We start from the raw sequence: 19,821 nt of genomic DNA on the forward strand, positions 1-19,821 counted from the left end.
TTGTGCCTTGGTGACTTGTTGGTCATGGGTTCGAATCCGGAAACAGCCTCTTTGCGTATGCAAGGATAAGGCTGCGTACAACATCCCTCCCCCATACCTTCGCATAACGAAGAGCCTCTGGGCAATGGGGTACGAAGTTTTTAGAGGGCGAGCCCTGGTGCAGCGGTAAAGTTGTGCCTTGGTGACTTGTTGGTCATGGGTTCGAATCCGGAAACAGCCTCTTTGCATATGCAAGGGTAAGGCTGCGTACAATATCCCTCCCCCATACCTTCGTATAGCGAAGAGCCTCTGGGCAATGGGGTACGCAGTTTTTTTATATATTTTTTTAATTTCTTGCACTTACAAAGCATCTGAGCACATTTCTCAAATTACCTTAACCAACACCCAGATATTTTGCCAATAATTGGGAATGGATTGCAATTAGAAGTTCATCGACAACAAATCTAAATCCATTCCAAATTTAAATTTCAAACCCAAAAAGTCCATATTTAGAATTTAAAATCAACAAAGTTCTCACAGGAATTAACTCATTCATTTCAAATATCAAACGCTCCAAACCAAATAGAAAGCACAATGTGTTCTTGAAAGGTGTCCAAGGTCAAAGTAGAAAGGTTAGAATTAGATATGCAGAGGACTTGTGCATCACAGTGCATAAAGCAATATTCAATGACCAAAGTATTCAACATGTAACAGGTTGAAAAGGGCTCAGCAGAGTCGTTGTCACTTGCAGAAAGTGGACATTTGTGAGATGCAAGGTTTTCAATGATGAACATTTGTGACAATTAAAACAGTGTTAGCATAAGAAAAAGAAAAGGAGGTTTGCTTTTCGGGGGGGTTTGATTTCTTTTGGTATGAAAGGAGGGTCATCTTGAGCCACATGGTGAGAAGACTCGTCCTTGGAGCAATCAGAAAGCTCATCTCCCCATAACCTCGAAAGGATGTTCAACTTGAATGGGAATGTTATGGAGATTGGAAGGAACTTGCAAAATTGAGCTTTCTAGTCCAAATCATAGATCTTACTATGATGCATGACCTATTCAGCAACACTTAGCGTGGAATTTATCTTTTCTTAAACAGGCTACTATCGCCGTTAATTAATTTTGAGAAGACAAATATAGCCCAAATTAATTTGCTGCAAGTAGTAGCTAACTAAAGGCAATGATACTCACTTTGAGTAGCCTTAAGATTCTAAACTTGAGTTGCTTTAGATTATTTTCTCCTTTTTATTATTCATATTTCTCATAAGATGCCCCTTATGTCATAATTGTTGCCAATACTCAATCCTGCCTTTCAGATTTTCCTTCTTCCTCCAAAATGTCTCTAATTATCTCATAGTGTAGGATCACTTAACGCTCGGTTCAGTGACAAGTCAAATTTCTTGCTTTGTTCTTTTTAAAGTCACTGAAATTGACAAGAAATCTTCAAATGTATTTGAAAATTTAAGCAAAGATAGTGGAGAATTTACTCCAAATCTCTCTGGTGGCCAAAGTTGATATTTTAAATTACTTAAACTGAAATGCACACTTAAACTCTTCTGATGCTCTTAGTCTCTTCTCAGTTTTCACATTGGCCATATATAGGTTGCTTTATAATGAGCTTCTAGTCTATCCCCTTATAGACTATTTTTAGGGTTATTCGGCTTTGGCAGATGAAAATTTCCTAGTCAGAACATTTTATAACTAATCAGATTCCTACTTTCAATGACTTCAATTTACCAAAGCAAAACAGGCTGAGTTATCATTGAACAACGAATAGTTTCACATGTAAAAAAATAATAGGCTATTAACTAAAAATCAACTATGAATGCGGAAGACGAGTTTACTATTGAATTTTTGTGCTGATTCGTGGTGATATAAAAAGGTGGGATTTCACTTCTTTTTTTTATAATTTCTCTCCCCTAATTCCACCCTAACAAACACTTTTTTTTTTTTAATTCTCATCTATTTCCACTCCTCTATTTCACTCTTACCAACCACACTCTGAAGGAGAACTAACCTCAATATCAAGTGATTCCCAAAATTCCAAAATACAAATGGAGTCAGTTGAATTAGAATTCTTGAGAAAAAGTTACTCTATTTTATTCCAAAGGTCGAAGGCGAACCAGATATTCTGTACATGATATGATCCTTTCCCTGTTTCAGATATCACTCGTCAGAAATCAACATAAGATTAGAAGGATTTGTATGTGGGTGTTGCGTGGGGGAAGATCGGAAGTTGATGAGTAAATGGGATAGAAAAGCTACAAATAACATTATATAAGCTAATTCGGATTTTAGCTATACATTTGATATTGAGAATCAATTTTTGTGAAAATAATATCCAGAGAAGCCAAATCTATGTCAAAACCATAACTCTGTCCTCCATACTGCACATATAGATATTCTTTGGGTGATATGGGAAGAGGGAGAATTTCAGAGATTTCAGGTAAATCTGGTGTAGGTGGAGGAAAATTTTCTGTCTTAGCAGTGTAGTATATATCAGCCAAGAGAATCCACACAAGATCAGGATCAATAGATGCAAGTCCATGGAGGGCATTCAGAGAAGCATCTCGAAGTCCAACAACACTGCTACAAGCTATCCCCACAACCAGACCACTTACCTTCTTCAGAACGAGTTCTAGTGCAGAGGAACTGCTCTTATTACGGCATAAATCAGCTATCATGTTAAGCACTGCAATCTGAATTTTAAGATAGGAAGTCTCAGCGAATGAATCCTCTGAACACACGGAACTGCTTCTATAAGGTAGTTGTAAAGGGGTCTTCTCATCTTTGAAATTTGACTTTTTATGAAATGGGGACGTGATCAGAAGTTTCCAAATGTGTGTCCCATCAGTGTGGAAACGCCGTGTGAAGAAATCTCCTCCGCAAACTGGCACTACAATGCTGATCACATTCAAGCATCTCCGGACAGCCTGACAACATTAGTTACAGTCAAAAAACATCTCTTAAGCAATCAACTAGAACTCAATCAAACACAACATTAATTCAACTTAAGGTGATGAAGGAACAACATTAATTCGACTTAAGGTGATGAAGGAAATTCCATGGGAATTCCTACAATCATCTGAAGGAACTAGTTTAGGTCATTATTTATATCCAATTATGGAAAATAGCATTGAAATTCCAATCTTAAAGTGAAAAATGACCATCAATGAGGAATTACTCACCACTGGGTTCCTGTTCTGAATACAAGTAACCAGGAATGGCCATATTTTATTCATTGCCGGAAGCAGCCTGTTTTCATCAGCCGCTTCTTCATTAGCTTCCAAAGTATCCTTCAGTTGATACAATGATAGTGATTGTAGCGCTTCTTCTGTTGCTTCTTTAATTTCTCTTTCAAGTTTATAAGCTGCTTCTACTTTTGCTATTGCCAACGTGCCACCCTAAAACCAGAAATGATCCAAATAGCAATAAGAAAAATACAAAATAAATCTATTGTTTAAAATGATTTTAGATTCATAGTCAAACTGGCAGACAAAATAAATTTATTTCACACAATACATATTATATATTTATCCAAGGAAATAATAACTGACAAGCACTTTTCAAGCACCTGCCATTTTGTGTCAACTGCAATATAAGAAACCAGTGTCTTTGAAATGTTTATCAACATATTCTTATAAAAAGAAAAAGTCAGGACCTACAAGGATTTTCTTTTGGTTAAGAAAATAATCCATTACTAATGGAAATGGAGTAGAATATATCTTCCCACAAGGAACCAAGAACAGGATGTCAGAGATGCCTAAGAAGGCTTGAAATCAATGAATGCCAACTAATAAACCTCCTAGGGTAACAGAAAATACAGAGCAAATCAGTGAACCTATATAAAGAAAAATGCCTAATAAAAATCTGAATATAAAACATCAGTACAATAAAGTACTCCAATATCCATAAATGTGTATGACAAACAAAAAGAGAGATGAATTGTATGAAAGTGGTCTTTAAAGCTTATACCATTACAATTCTAAGAAAAATTACAAAATAACTTTTACGCTTAAAAATTCTTCTTTACTGATGTCAAGAGAACATATATTTTCAGACACTAAACAGGGAGGAAGCAGGGCAGGGGGATACCCTCTTCTCTTTTTTTTAAAGCATATTTCCATCAAAGAAATCTTACTAAAGACAATTCTCTCTTTATTTTCAAATTTACAGAGTTTATTCAAAATAGCTGGCATCAGTGTCCAGCAATTTGTGAAAAATCATGCAAAACTTCCTGAAGAAACCCATACTGATAAAGAATATACGCTTCACATATTTACATCAATGGCTAAAATGTTGAAGTGTAAAAGCATTTCAACCAAAAGGTACCTCAATTATATCCAGAGCGGCCAAGCATATTTCTTGCTTGAATGATGCTAGAAGTGGGATTGCAGCAGTAATACATGAACCAGCAATAGAACCAACTGTTCGTCTATATCTTCTAGAATCATTTAACTTGAATAAAATGTCCTCCCACAGGTCTACAAGCAAAACACTTCAATTAGTGAGAATTGACAAATCACCATTACCACGAGAATGGGTATCACATAATCTGGTTGATGCAAAAGCACCAAAATAAGTCCTATTATACTGTTTTATAACACAGTCAAGGAGATCTAGCACTTGGCAGGAGGCATGGCAATCCTAATAAAATGAACATATAAATTATTGATATACTGTAAAATCAAGGTAAGAGTAATTTATATTATCTAATTACTTACTATTTACTATCACTTTAACATTATACTATTATAAACTGAAGTCTAAAGAATTAGAAGATAGTTGTTTGTTGGTATTCCTTAATGGCTAAGAGCTCATGTTAATTTCTTTGATTTTAAAGATCCCAACAAGTTTGGGTAAGCAAAAGTTTATGGATCCTAATATAGTAACATAAAATTGTTTTGTTAATTAAACACTCAATAATAGATCAAATAGGACTCTCTTGAAGACTAACATAAACCTTTATCAGTCATTCATGGATTAGGAATTTTATGAAATTCTCTTTTTAAGTTTGCACATAAAGCAAGAAATTTAAGAAAATCTAGATACTTTCGATATATACAAGTAAGCTTTTTCTACCTTCTCCCTGCCTCTCTTTTTGGAGGGATTTTTTTTTCTTTTTTGATCAGCAAAAGTATATATATTATATAGAACATTAAAATTAGTACAGGCGGTACTGTTGTATATACATCCTAGCATTTGCAAGGTGCAGAACTGTGGTGACCTAATGCATGCTAACCAACTTGAATTACAACCTAAGGAGCACCAATCTGCACTGCATCTAACCTAATATCAAGCTTATCATTAATCACATGGGGTCATGAATGAGCTGCATGGTGTACGCATGCACCCAAAAAGCTGCATAGTTTTAAGAAGTCACCATGGGAAAAGGAAGCTTATCACTACTTATAACTGAAGGACACACAGGTGAATTCTGCTAGAGAAGCTACAAATTGAAGGAAGCATTTTATACTTGAGTCAATGATGTAAGCTCCAAGTTTCCAGGAGAATTCCCAAAAAAAAATCTAAAAGATGGATTGCGAGTCCAAACCTTGTGTTGTTTCTTCTGAATTAGAGACCATAGACCTGACATATCTGGCAAACGACTCTGCCTGAGTGGGCAACAGGCAAGCTTCACGTTTTGATGCCTTCACAATTTCTACTACTGCCTGAAATCAACCAATTTACAGAGCATTAACTGATATTAGAATTATGTATATTTTTTGAATCCTAAAGCCCTTCCAAGATGGATCTCACTAAACAGGAAATAAAATGCAAAAAGAATAGCCATTCTGTTTCTAAATAAGAAAATGGCAAGTAGTAAATATTTTGAAAAAGATGTCCAAAATATGGCTTCAAATATTGTACTAGATGATTTGCTATTACCAGATGAAGAGGAAGAATATAAAGAGATTGTATTAGATGATTTGCAATTACCAGATGGAGGAGATAGCGTGATTAAAATCCACTCAATAAGGAAATGGAAGCACAGTTTTAGAAAGTAGGGAGGGGGTAACTAGCAACTTACCTTTAGGAATGGAACAGTTAGATCAGGATGTTGGTGTCTACCCAGTATTTCAAGTTCTGTTGACACAGAGCGCATCTGTTCAATTGCACATCATTAGACCATAAGACTTCAGCCAATAAAGTCCAAGCATGTTGGAAGGTAATTATTTGCTTTGTATACACACACACACACATTGTAATCCAAGGCAATAGAGTTTAGAGAATGACCAAATGAATGCAACTATTAAACAATTTAAACAGACAATACCCACATAAATTGAGTATTATTAAGAAAACCAACCCTTCTATGGTACCTGAACAAACACATTTGGCACATATATATCACAAACTACTAAAGGCCATCTAAATTCAAAAGAATTATCATAGCATACCCTAAAAATGAGGGAAGCTAGTTTCCTTAAAATGGAAATAAGAGAACATGGTCATACCGGTTCCTCAAGAAGAGGCAATATCTTGTGAGCCACTCCAATGTAGGAGAGCATGGATGCCAGCACATTTGGCACATGATGATTTAGATCCAAATGGCGTAATTGTTGACATATTGAATCAATCACATAGTCTGCATTTTCCAAAACTAACTGTCCAACCTACATAAATGCCATATAAGATAGCAGTCAATAGTCATGGAAGAAAAATTGGAAAATAAACAAAGATCATGACTAACAAACTAACTGTTGTATAGCTAGATGTGGTGGTAAGTATATGCAAGACAGAATCTGCTGCATTTCTAACTCGGTAATTTGAAGAACTAAGGTTCTCCAGCAATAAATAAAGTGAAGAATGAAGAAAACCACTTGAAACAAAATCTCTTCCAAGGCACAGATTAAAGATTCCTACTCCATCAATAATAACCTGTTTCACAATAAGGAAGCCATTGTTGATATTATGTCAATCTTCTTTGGAGATAAATTTGAAAAGGAAACCAAATTACAACCAATAAACAGCCATGTCAGCTTATGAAAATAGTATCTTACCTCACGTAGCATTGCAGCATCTTGGAAAAAGTATAGGCTAATATCTTCTTCAACTGCAGCATTAAGCTGCAAGTCAGCAATTCTGCCATCAATTGGAACATTCCATACCTCAGTAGATAAATACTCGTGTAAGATCCCACCAATGCACTCAACTAAACAACTCCTTACACCTTTATCCTTGGACTTCTTCCAGGAAAATTCATGAAATGCACTATCATGTTTGTAAGACTGAACCTGAACTCCTCTGCTTAGAGTAGACCTATGAAATATCCTAGCAAAATCATTAGTTGCTTGATCTGATAGACCAAATATCATCTCATTCAGCATGCATGCAGCTGTGCTAGCTTGCCGCAATAACTGTCCAGAACCATTCCTGTCATACCAAGACTGCCAGCTTTCTTTATTGTATTCTTTTAAACGAAGCTCAGAAACCAATCTACGGAAGTAACCGAGTAGAATATCAATCACATGCGACAGAAGCCCTTCACTTATATTATCTAGCAATGACAAACAAAGGTAACAAGAGTAAATCCAGGTTAAAGACAAACTCTTTGAGCTTTAAGAAAAAGAACATTGAATTGGAAATCACCTGCCACTAAAGATAAACCCACAAATCGGAGAATCCCTGCAAGAGGCTGGTATAATTTAATACTACCAACATAACTAAACCAAGGGGGCATGCGAGGAAGCTCATAGTTGTTTTGAGCAGTTTTCACAGGTTCATCTATACTTTTTTCCTCAATAAGCCTGCACTTAGGGACTTCAGATAAAGCAGAATTTATAAGAAGGGGGCCATAATTGAAGAAATTAGCTCCAGATTTCAACTCAGCAATGGAGGGAAGATATCCCAGAGTTGATGATCGATCTGTTTTAGTGATTATGCCGAGCAAACCAGAAAACACTGTATTATGGCTTAGACATGCAGCAAACAAATCTAGGAATCTAGCAGCTTCTACCTGATCACTTTTAAGCATCAGAACGAAAGTCCATGAAAGTAAATGCGAAAAGAGTTCACTTTTACTAAATTAAGTGTGTAAAATATAAACATAAAGAAGATGTGACCTATGTTTTACTACAAGAGTATGAGAAGCAATACTTCATTTCACAGAGCCTGGGCATGCAGGATTAAATAATGAACAGGTGACTTTATATGATTAACATACCTGCTCTAGATTGAATAGGGAGTGTTAGAGGCATAACATCTTATAGTATGTATTGAATGTTATTGGAGGCATAACATCTTATAGTATGTATTGAATGTTATTGGGCCAGGCTTTTACTGGTTATACTATATTCAATGTGATTTTTCAGATTAAACAGATTCACAGGAAGCATTACTCCTAATCCTAATTAATAAAGATAAAAAAAAAACAAAATATAATGAAATATGGAAAACAATACTAGAAGATCATCTAAAATATTCTAAGAGACAATTAAAGCTTACTAAGTTTTAAGCCTGTTATAATTAAACACACTAAAAGAAATAAACTAAAAATATGACACTGGCAATGTGATGGCATTCAGAATTAAAGACCTCTAATCGTTACTAAATATGGAAGCAAATAATGAAGTATAATGAAATTAGGAAACAGCTACTGAGAGATAAAATCCACTTAAATATTCTAAGAGATACAATGACGATTTATGAAATGTTTTCTGGATATTCTAGCAATAACAATCATATTTATCTGTATAATATAGATGCCTTGTGATTGAGATGCAATTGGTGTTATCTTTAAATAAAAGAATATTTTGAACTTACATGGTTACACCTAGTTAGTTGGGATGTTTGCTATAGACCCAAAAAGGGAGGAGGTTTGGGTCTTGGTAATTTGGTCTCTAAAAGCATTGCTTTGACATCTAAATGGCTTTTCCTCGACTTTATCATCTCTATTGCACAATGCTCCTGTTATTCAGATTTATTCTTTAACTCATTCAACTGTTTCTTGGGATTTTCACTTTTTTAGAAAAATGATAGGAAATTTTCTGAATGTCAGTCTTAGAGTTGTTGGATTCAATCGCACTCTCATCTAAAATCCCAGATAAGAGGATTTCGTCCCTTGACACTTCAGGTTTATTTTCCTGGAAACCCTACTATCAATTTCGCATGTGAGCTCCAAGCAGATATTTTATACTCCTTTTGAATTTTCCTTTTCTATCTTAATAAATTGTTTTCTTATCAAAGAAAAATGTTTCCAATATACACCAATTTGTACCCTGTATGATTAATTAGTTTCTTCTATTATTCTGTATGAGTCTACAAGATAACTGCATCTAAGGAAACAGAACAAACCATTATTGTAACAAATACAGGAGAAATTATTATAGATCTATAGAAGGAATATGTGAAATTATTATAGAAGCCCATACAGGAGACTGAAGATGATCCACTAACAGACGAGGACCAGAATAAAATATTATTGTTAGTAATTGCTGAGCATGTAACACAGCATGTGACTCCTCATGGCCAAGCACCACTCTGGGAAGCTTTTCAAGGTTCCTGAATTTGAAAGATGAAATATTTCTGATTAAGAAAAAACCTTAGGGGGAACCATCCTCAACCAGTAATAAGTCCAAACTAAAAGATGAACCTGATAAATATCTCAGCAGCATTGTGTTTTATAACATGTTTCAAATTTTGTGAGAACAAACACTCAAGGAAATCTTGTGCAGTTGAAGACACATCATTAGATACATCAACGACCAAGGCACATAAGCACTCCTGAATCATTAGCAAATAAATTAAAAAATAAAAACAATTAACAAGAGAAGATTACAAGACAGAAGATAAACTAAGTCATTACCCAACAAAAAAAAGTTTAACTCATGGTCAATGGGTTTGCATAGAAATAATCAGAGAGGAAAAGGAGTACAAAAGAAAAAGGTAATCAACTTAAAGAAGTCTTAATAAGAGCAGGTGAAAAAATTTAAGCATGCATTCCCCATTGCATTGGACCGGAAAAATGCAACTGAAGACAACACATTCCTTAGTGCAGCCAATTTCATCCACTTGACCACCTCTTGGCCTCTGAAAAACAAACTAATTATTGTTTATGGGGACCTTTGTGCTAGCCTTGCATCTTAGGAGGCTATGCCCATTATCAAGGACAAAAAAGTTGTACACAACAGTACACATTTTGTTGGTGTTGGTGTTTTGGCTGGAGCTTAATGTCAATGGCTTTAAATAATACCTTCAGCCATTAAACCAACTGTGGGACAGATGCTGGTTTCTGGCCTATTTATGGTAATGGATAAAAGCTAACTGTTTTTTATTGGTTTTATAAAGGGAATGGGGAACAGAAAGCTGTAGGTACAGAAACTCATAAGGGTCCAATCCAGTATTAACGTTTGCTAAGGACTAGTTTACGCTACACTTCAAATCCATCAGTTTCACTATATAACATCATATTGTCAACCACAATAAAGCATACTAATGGTTATGGCACAAACCTAACATTATTCCCAGTTAACCAGTTCAGAGCTCACCAAAAGCATCAGTCTACTTTCCCCCAGTGTGTAGAAGCACTCTGACAAGAGTCCTTTTATAGCATCAACAAGTCCCTTTCTCACCTTTTGTGAAGGGTGAATACAGATCTGAAATTCAATGATTTTACTGATCACATAAAACGTTACATTGCAATAGTAAAATATACACATAGCACTGTAGTTAAAAACATCTGAAGACTGCAAAAAATAGACAAGGAAACTAACATCATTAAACATACATGTGGAAATGTTGCACTCAACAGCTTATTTACATGTGCTGATGTCTTCTGCATCCAATCTTTTGTTCGGTTCACATGCAAAGACATGTTCTCTCTGCCAGGATCAGTATTCCCCATTTCTTGGAGTTGAGTTTGGGAGCAAGAGATTTTTTCTGACTCAACATCTGTATCTTCAGCAGCTTTTGTTTTAACACAATTTTTAACTTGCAAGTGGCGAAGCTCATCCAAAAGAGAAAGTGTTGAATTACACTCATTTGAATAAAAGTCTGAAGACGCTTCAATATCTAGGGCAGGTGCATTAGCATCATCCTGGAGGACTATCATAAGAAATTCTGCCAAACCTCTGATTGCTTGGTCAATAGATTCCACATTTCCAGCAGCCCCACTTATCATTGTTTTTGCACTGTGCAAAACTTTAGCTAACTGACTAACAATGCCAGGCAAAAAGAAGGCTAATGCGTCTGCATAACCAACCTGCAAGAGTAAACCAACACAATCAATTAATTCAATATTTCAATTCCACGTTGATTCAATTACATTTAGATAAAAGAATTCATAAACAAAAAAAATAAAATCCATGTTCAGAAAGGAAGGACAAAGTCTCTCACTTCAGGTATTTTAAGACTTCGCCCCTACAATTTCCATTTTTCCACTCTAAAACCAAAATCCAGATGAGTATTTTATGCAGTGATAGAAAATATAACAACTTCGGAGGATTCCAAAGATGCAATAAAAGGCAAAGCTATATGGAGGATTTGGAATCCTGATTGGTCAGTTATTTCATAGTCTTCGATGTTGTAATGGGATAGAAAAAGCTTTTATACCTCTGGTTCTCTTCCCATGGCTTCTATATTGAAAACTACAATCAAGCATGCAGGGAGACAAGAACTTTATTGCCCTGAGGAATTTTTTTGTGTGTTTTGCCCCGTTAATATCTTTTCTAAGGAGGATGTCTTAACCTCCTTTATACTCATCCGTTAACCATTAGCTCTACAAATATTTTTCAGTCCTTTGCAAAAAATGAATAAATAACTTAGAACTTTTTTCAAAAAGCATAGTTATTGCATTACCTTTGCAACAAGCACCCTCAGAGTTTTGAATGCTTCAATTCGAAGTCTTGCAGAACCTTTTTGTCCCCTAGCAGCCTCTGTATCTGCAATCTTTCATAAGACAAAATTGGTATTATAAATCTATATAATATGTGGTAACCAACTTTCAAAAAAGAAAGAAGGGGGAATTCCATTTGGTCACTTTCAATATATTAGAGTATACAATAGAAAGATCTCTCTTGATTGCTTGAAGAAGTTATCTTCTGCTATAATAGAATGTACCTATATACTTTAAATAAATTTTGGTTATTATGTTATAAAATATGATTAAATACCAGTTAACCCCCCACCCCCAACCAGCAACCCCAAGAAAAAAAGAAAAACATAACTGAATTGAAATTTCTCCATGAAACTCAACAAAAAAAATATCAACATACTTTGAGAAGAAGTGATAGCCAGTGTCCAACAGCAGCTGATGCAAATTGAGACTGGAGAAATGCAAGTAAACATTTGTCTGATTCCGAACCATACTTGAAAGTTTTATGAAGTTCATCATTATAAATGTCATCCGAAAGTGCAGGCAAACCAGGAATTTGTTCACACAAGCAAGACACATCGGAACAGGAATATAAGCTCAAAAGCAGTGCCTTGACGCACAACAAAATTCCTTCACGAAACTCCTCTGAAGCTTCGGAGGGTGATAACATGGCCCCATATGTTAACTTTTTTAGCAGCACAACCATCTGTTAAAGATTATCACAGTTCAGTATTATTTGTTCTAATCTCATACCAAACAACATTCAGTTTAGAAAGATTTTCATGGCAAATGAGGAGTATATAGTCTACAATAGTCATGAGTTAATACAGCCACAGTATATATATAAGTCAAGATGGCCTAAAACCAGCATTTGCAATAAAAGCAAAATATAAATAAAAAAAATAAACCTCAACAAAACACTGTTTCATGCCACCAATTATTCAGAGACAAATGGCTATGGCACTTTCCTGTCAAAACTATTTCACTGTGACACCAAACTATCAAGGGTAAGTAAGCTTAGATCATTGTCTACAATCAGCATATAATCTCATTACATTAAAGAGCATTTATAATGGATGAGGTGAACAATGACAGACCATGAGCTGAAACCAAAGGGAGGCAAAATGAACATGAGCTAACTAAAGTATAATTGCATCAAATGATATTGCACAACATATCTACATTTGCTCCATGTTTTACACTAGGAAGATGGCAGTCCTCTATCTTCTATTTTGATCCTTATAGCTGGAGCAGAATGCAATGCAGCTTCAGGTTCAACTGTTCAAGTAAAAAAGTTCCACAAATTTTCTGGTTTTTTACATTCAGGCCACTATCCCCAAATCCATATATCCCTAGATTCCTTTTGTTCTTCATTTGTTTCTTTTGACCATCCTTCCCTACTGATGAGTGCATCATAGTTCTCAATTCATAACACATCCGGCACACTTAACAGTTCCAGTTCTAATTTAATCAACTACTAAAAACAAGCAAATAAAACCTTAAAGTAACATTTCATAATTTGCATAGAATCCAGACTAAATGTCAAAGGCACATCAATCAGCCCACCTGATCCACAGAATTCAAACGACACTTCCTAAGAAGCTCCTCCAAACAATTAACCACACCTTCAGCAACGCCATCACTCACATTAACAGGTGTTTTCAGAACACCAGGCATGTTATAATTTTCCTGAGAATCAACTTTCTGAGTAGACCTGCACTGGATCGCTGCATCGAGGAGCAGAAGTAACGGAAACAGAGTGTAGCTGGAAAACAAAAAATTACATCACACAGCAAGGTTAAAATAATCATTAATTCAGATATAGCTGAATTCAAATAATAAAATTTCATGTCACAATTCATGAGAGAGAGAGAATTGCAGAATTCATGTGTTCATTGAAATTACTTCATACAGGTAGATTAAAATTTGTTCTGTTTTAAATTAGGGTTTATGTTAAATGTGGAGTTTGTATTGGAAGGAAAAAAAAAGAAGAAGTTAGCTGGCTTACTCGAAGAAGGGTTGTAACGTAGAGGGCGAAGAACTCTGAAGGAAACGAAGGAGTTGGGGGATTACGGTGAGAGAACAATGCTTCTGATACTGAATGTGAGGGTTCTGCAAAAGGTCGAGAAGGTGCAAAGTGTGTGATTTTAAGCGTTGGAAGGTGCTGGTTCTGAGTTGCTCTTCTTCGCCGAGTTTGTCCATATCGTTGAGGAATGAGGAGAAGAAGAACAAACAGGGGACTTTTCAATTAGATTTTAGGACGCAACTCAAGTACGCGCCTAACGACGTGTTTGGCTGAAAGCAAACGGGATCACTTTTCTTGTGCAGCTTTTTCCATTTCGTTTCTTCTAAGGTCTAAAGCTCCTTCTCGCCGGTGGAATTGCCTATAAAATCCCAATGAATCATAGAGGACCCCAATATAACCTGATATGTTCATACAGTTTCAGGTAACTTTAATGAGTCTCAAATCCAACCCATAAACCTAATTATATGTGTTTTTGGATTAGTAAAAATTGATTTTGAATAAAATTAATTTGATAATAATGTGATTTTTGTTTGACTGTTTTTATTATAGAATTAAATTAAGAGTAAAATTGTTTAATTTAGGATGAACTCTGGACTCAAAATTAATTTTAAATTCAAAATTAATCTTTCAACATAAAATCAAACATGTTATCCTGACTTGCAACCTCAATCCAACCTATTATATATCTTTTAGTATATATCTTTTTTCATATTTTTTGTAATATTTTTTTCATATTTCCTTTTGATTTGTATATGTTTCACAGATAAGATTTTCTTTTTATCCATGGAATCGAAGATTGCCAGTGGCGGCCAAAGTAATAAATAATATTCATATACCTAAAACTAAAAGTTACATATAATTATATTAATTTGTACCTGTGTATATGCATGTGTGCGTGTTAACCATTCACATAAAATTCACTATTGTAAGTAACAAATACGGTACTCGTGCGTACGCTAGGTAACGCTGATCGTTATGCATGTTGTAAAGGAACTGATCAACAGATTTTTTCTTAATCTAGAAAAGAATACATCTCCATCGATATAAAATAGCGGTGATTGCAAAAAGGAACAAAAAAAAGCATTGATTATGTTATATTTATATCTATAAATGATAAAAATATTAGATAAGCATGAGTATGTACCATATACAATTACAGGGTAGAGGCAAATTTAACAAAAAGACCAATTATGGACATTCAAATATCAATTTGATTACTTCAGAAAAAGGGTAGCAGCAACTCTAGTGGCTAAATATGCTCCAACAGCAATGATGAATGCAACATCTAGAGATAGGAAGTATAGAGTCCTCATGATACTAGTCTGATTGCTTTAGAAAAGGAGTAGCAGCAACTCCAGTGGCTAAATATGCTCCAATAACAATGATGAATGCAACATCTAGAGGTAGGAAGTGTAGAGTCCTTGTGATATCAGTCTAATTGCTTCAGAAAAGGAATAGCAGCAACTCCATTGACTAAATATGCTCCAACAACAATGTAGAAAGCAACATGATGAGTAATTCAGGAATAATTGTGTCAAGTGGTGTGCCTTCAACTGTGCAAGACATATTAACCAAATTAGTTGTAAGGATTGTTCTTGATTGCAAGAAATCTGGATTGGCATATGCATGGGCCAAATTTGGATAAGCGCTCTCAACAATGGCATGTATGGGATCAATGTGGTCGGTAATGAGAAATTCATCAGGAATCTCTATGTATGCATACCCATCATTAGGTAGAGAAAGTTTGCCATCACCCATTTAGAACAACCAATTAGAAAATTGTCATAGTTCTTGGACATTTGTATTGTTGGAATTAATTTGGAGGTGCATGTTAACTGTTAGATTCAAAATCTGACAATATTCCCACAAGTATGAGGAGTTGATAATAGTATTGATAATGTCTAGTCGGCTTCCTAGAGAATCTATCTAAATTCACCTCCAAATACCACAATTTTCCCTCGAAAAGGGGAATCACCATGAGCAGAAAAACTCATGATGTCTCTGAAGGTTTTGTCTAATGCTTCAAACCAAAACTTATGTGTCATCGAAGCCTCATTCCAAATAATTAGCTTAGTCACCTTTAAAAGTTCAACAAGTTCACTACCTTGATGAATATTACCGGTGGAATTTTGCAAAATAGGAACAGGAATTGCAAACTTGGAATGTGCAGTTCTCTCGTCTGGCAATAATAAAGATGTTATGCCGCTTGATGCTACTGTCAATACAATATGGCCATGTGAACACAATGTGGAGGCTAAAGTTCTCCACATAAAAGTTTTGTTTGTTTTTCCATAGCCATAAAGAAAGAAGTTGCGGCCATTTTGCAGATTAACAACATTCATAATTGTATCATATATATCCCTTTGCTCAGTTGCATGAGTTCAATCAATGTATTAAAAAAACAAAGTAGCAAATCAGCATTTAAAAAAATTATCTAATAAGCATGGGGTAGTGAGCGTACCAATATTACCTGTTAAAGAAGCAAATAATGATTGAAACTCAATTTTCAGTTGGTCTTTGTTATAATCTCTTTCAACATATATCAATCTCTTGTTTTTCTTCATTGTGAGAGTTCCCTTTTATTCTTGGATTAAGAACTTTATAATATTGGTTCTACCGACAAGTCACCATTAAGGTTATACTTCTTAATAACTTTGATTCTATCCACAGATCGCGGTTAAGGTCAAATTTCTCTTGTTTCATTTGCTTGATTTCAACACCATCCTATAAGTTGGTTCATATCATGTTCTCTTGGCAGGATTAGGAAACAAATTGGATTGGTAAAACTGTTATTATTATATGGAGTATAATATTATTTTGGCTTTACTTTTCTTATTAGAGTTAAAATTATTATAAGTGTCATGTGTTCAACTTGAGTTCTTTTTGGAGTTTAATATTTTTGGAGTTTCAAAATCATGGCAGAGATAGCAGCGCCATCCTCGTCTTCCTACACAGGCAAATGGATTTTATGAGGTAAAGACACTCGTGACAATTTCACTGGTAATCTCTCAAATTCTGTACGCGAAAAGGGAATTCATACTTTCACCGATGATGAAGAGCTTAGAAGAGGGGAGGAAATTACACCAGCTCTTCTCAACGCCATTCAAAATTCGAGGATTATATTGCCCATCATTGTTTTCTCCAAGAACTATGCATCCTCAACGATTGTTTGGATGAACTTGTCAAGATCCTTGAGTGCTTGAAGCTAGTAAAAGGTTGTTCAATTCATCCAATTAATATTTTATGATGTGGATCCATCACAAGTTCGGCATCAGATGGGGACTTATTCTGAAGCAGCTAATCTATCAGGCTGGCATTTCCAACACCTTTATTTCTTACTATATGTTACTCTTTTTCCATTGGCCTAATAATCTTCATATTAATTAATACTCATAAGGAAGGAAAGCGGAATAAATCATATGAATCCCTTGATAAATGAAATTTAAGAAATGGACGTACACAATAAATTTTATGTGATTAGTTCTGACTGAAATGAGTGAACTATACACAAATTTGATGCTTAGTTTCAATTCACGTGTCTTTCTGTGATGGGCAGGTCTCAACCAGTATAAGTTTATCTGCAAGATTGTCGAAGAGGTCTCTGAAAAGATTAATTGCATTCCTTTACACGATGCTGATAATCCAATTGGGCTAGAGTCTGCAGTGCTAGAAGTGAAATATCTCCTTGAACATGGATCTGATGTCAAAATGATAGGAATTTATGGTATTGGCGGTATTGGTACAACCACACTTGCTCGTGCTGTGTACAACTTGATTTTTAGTCATTTTGAAGGTGTATGTTTTCTCCCGACATTAGAGAAAAGACAATTAATAAGCATGGCTTATCCAACTCCAAGAAAGGCTACTTTCTGAAATACTCAAGGAGAAAGATATCAAAGTGGGAGATGTTTGCAGAGGAATTCCAATAATAACAAGGAGGCTTCAACAAAAGAACGTTCTTCTGCTTCTTAGATGATGTTGACAAATTAGAGCAGTTAAAGGTACTTGCAGGAAATTGGTTTGGCTCTGGAAGTATAATCATTATCACCACAAGAGACAAACACTTGCTAGCTACTCATGGGGTGGTAAAATTATATGAGGTTCAACCATTAAATGTTGAAAAAGCTCTTGAATTGTTTAACTGGAATGCCTTTAAAAATAGTAAAGCTGATCCAAGTTATGTGAATATTTCAAACCGCGCAGTTTCTTATGCGCATGGCATTCCATTGGCTTTGGAAGTGATAGGTTCTCACTTATTTGGGAAAACTTTAAACGAGTGTAATTCTGCATTAGATAAATATGAAAGAATACCTCATGAAAGGATCCATGAAATACTTAAAGTAAAGTTATGATGGTTTGGAAGAAAATGAGAAGGCAATTTTCCTTGACATAGCTTGTTTCTTCAATACTTGTGACGTGGGCTATGTCACACAAATGCTACACGCACGTAGTTTTCATGCAGGAGATGGTTTGAGAGTGTTGGTTGACAGATCTCTCATAAATGTTTATGCTCCTGGTTTTGTGAGAATGCGTGATCTAATTCAAGAGACGGGCAGAGAAATTGTAAGGCATGAATCAATACTTGAGCCTGGCAACGAAGTAGGTTATGGTTTGATGAGGACATTGTTCATGTTTTGGAAGAAAATACGGTGTGTTAGAAAGTATAAACATCTTATACTATTTCTTGTCTTTTCATTCCCTTCATTTACTGATTTTGATTAATATGTGCAAGATTTTGGAATACTTTCCCCAATTTTCTCAATTTAACATGTTTGATGGCTGATTACGTTAATCTTTAGTACTTGTATATTCATCCAAATATGTGGATCGCATTGCTAATATGCACGTTTTTGTGGTTAAATTGCGCTTTGGGCTTCAAAGGGAACTGATAAAACAGAATTCATAAAGCTTGAAGGATACAACAACATAGAAGTGCAATGGAATGGAAAAGCCTTCGAGAAGATGAAGAACCTGAGAATTTTGATTGTTGAAAATACAATCTTTTCAACAGGCCCCGAGCATCTACCACTACCAATTAGTTTGAGAGTGCTAGATTGGTATGCCTGAAGGTTGCCTTAAGGTCTTCCAACCACACAAGGCTTGTATTCTGTCACAGTTTTTCTTTTCAACATGAATTTCTACTTCAAAAGACGATAACTTGAGTCACTTACTGTTATTATGCAGATGTTGCAATCGGTGTGTATAATAAGCTTTGAAGACTGCAGATTCTAGACCAATCTACCGAGCCTAAGAGAAGTACCACTCTTAATGAAAATGTGTCTCGATAACTGTACTAATTTAGTCGAAATTGATGGTTCAATTGGGTTTCTTGATAAGCTCCGATCCTTGAGCGCTAAAGGATGCAGCAAGCTAAAAATTCTAGCACCCTACATCATGTTGATATCTCTGGGAATTTTGGATCTTCAGGGGTGCTCGTGTCTTGAGAGCTTCCCAGAAGTGTTGGGAAAGATGGAGAAAATAAGAGAAATATATTTAGACAACACAGCCATAGACACATTGCCATTTTCAATTGGAAATTTTGTTGGGCTTCAACTATTGTCCCTGAAGGGATGAAAAAGGCTTAATGAGCTACCAGGTAGTATATGTATATTGCCTAAAGTTGAAGTGATATGTTATGAGCATGCGAGATATCGATTTTTTGGAGAGAACCAAGATGATGAATAAGTTTTGAGCTCAGAATTGTCTCCAAGGACAAAGCTTGTTTGTTATCGTCCCGGATTTCATTTTCTGACGTGAATTTTACATATCTTGACGTGCATTATCCATACATAAGTCCCAATAATGTCATCAAAGTATGCATGGATTATGATTTCCTTTTGTTGTTCCAAAAGCTTGCAACGCGCAAGGACTGGTGCAGCGGATGGATGAAATTATCAATGCTTTTTCTCGTTTAGAAACAAATTTCCAAAGATTGCAGTATGTTGTTCTGTAATGCCTAGTAGTCACACGCTATTGGTTTACAAGTTCAGCGTACTCATCAA

At 35.3% G+C, this 19,821-nt stretch overlaps 1 protein-coding gene and 1 pseudogene across 1 annotated transcript; one reads left to right on the top strand and one right to left on the bottom strand.

Moving 5' to 3' along the window:
• Nucleotides 1-2,231: 2,231 nt before the first annotated feature.
• On the bottom strand, nt 2,232-14,234 carry LOC100797373 (uncharacterized). The gene is made up of 17 exons (XM_003533654.4): nt 13,802-14,234; nt 13,360-13,558; nt 12,194-12,499; nt 11,778-11,867; nt 10,708-11,181; nt 10,469-10,576; nt 9,574-9,704; nt 9,353-9,482; nt 7,572-7,938; nt 6,983-7,479; nt 6,681-6,860; nt 6,437-6,595; nt 6,010-6,084; nt 5,533-5,650; nt 4,311-4,462; nt 3,167-3,382; nt 2,232-2,911 (listed from the first exon to the last, which is right to left on the bottom strand). Exons 1-17 carry the CDS (start codon nt 13,993-13,995, stop codon nt 2,273-2,275), a joined length of 4,035 nt encoding a protein of 1,344 aa, XP_003533702.1. The 5' UTR covers nt 13,996-14,234; the 3' UTR covers nt 2,232-2,272.
• A 1,561-nt stretch (nt 14,235-15,795) lies between these two features.
• LOC100798437 (disease resistance protein RUN1-like) lies at nt 15,796-19,504 on the top strand (annotated as a pseudogene).
• The last annotated feature ends 317 nt before the right edge of the window (nt 19,505-19,821 follow it).

This window comes from Glycine max, chromosome 9 (assembly GCF_000004515.6).
Source record: "Glycine max cultivar Williams 82 chromosome 9, Glycine_max_v4.0, whole genome shotgun sequence".
Lineage (NCBI taxonomy): Eukaryota > Viridiplantae > Streptophyta > Magnoliopsida > Fabales > Fabaceae > Glycine > Glycine max.

Coding starts and splice junctions, on each gene's coding strand:
- LOC100797373 (XM_003533654.4), bottom strand. CDS start 13,995: ATGGACAAACTCGGCGAAGAAGAGCAACTCAGAACCAGCACCTTCCAA. Junction 10,577..10,707: donor TGAGTGCAACATTTCCACAT/GTATGTTTAATG, acceptor ATTGAATTTCAG/ATCTGTATTCACCCTTCACA. Junction 9,705..10,468: donor AAAGTAGACTGATGCTTTTG/GTGAGCTCTGAA, acceptor CTAATGATTCAG/GAGTGCTTATGTGCCTTGGT.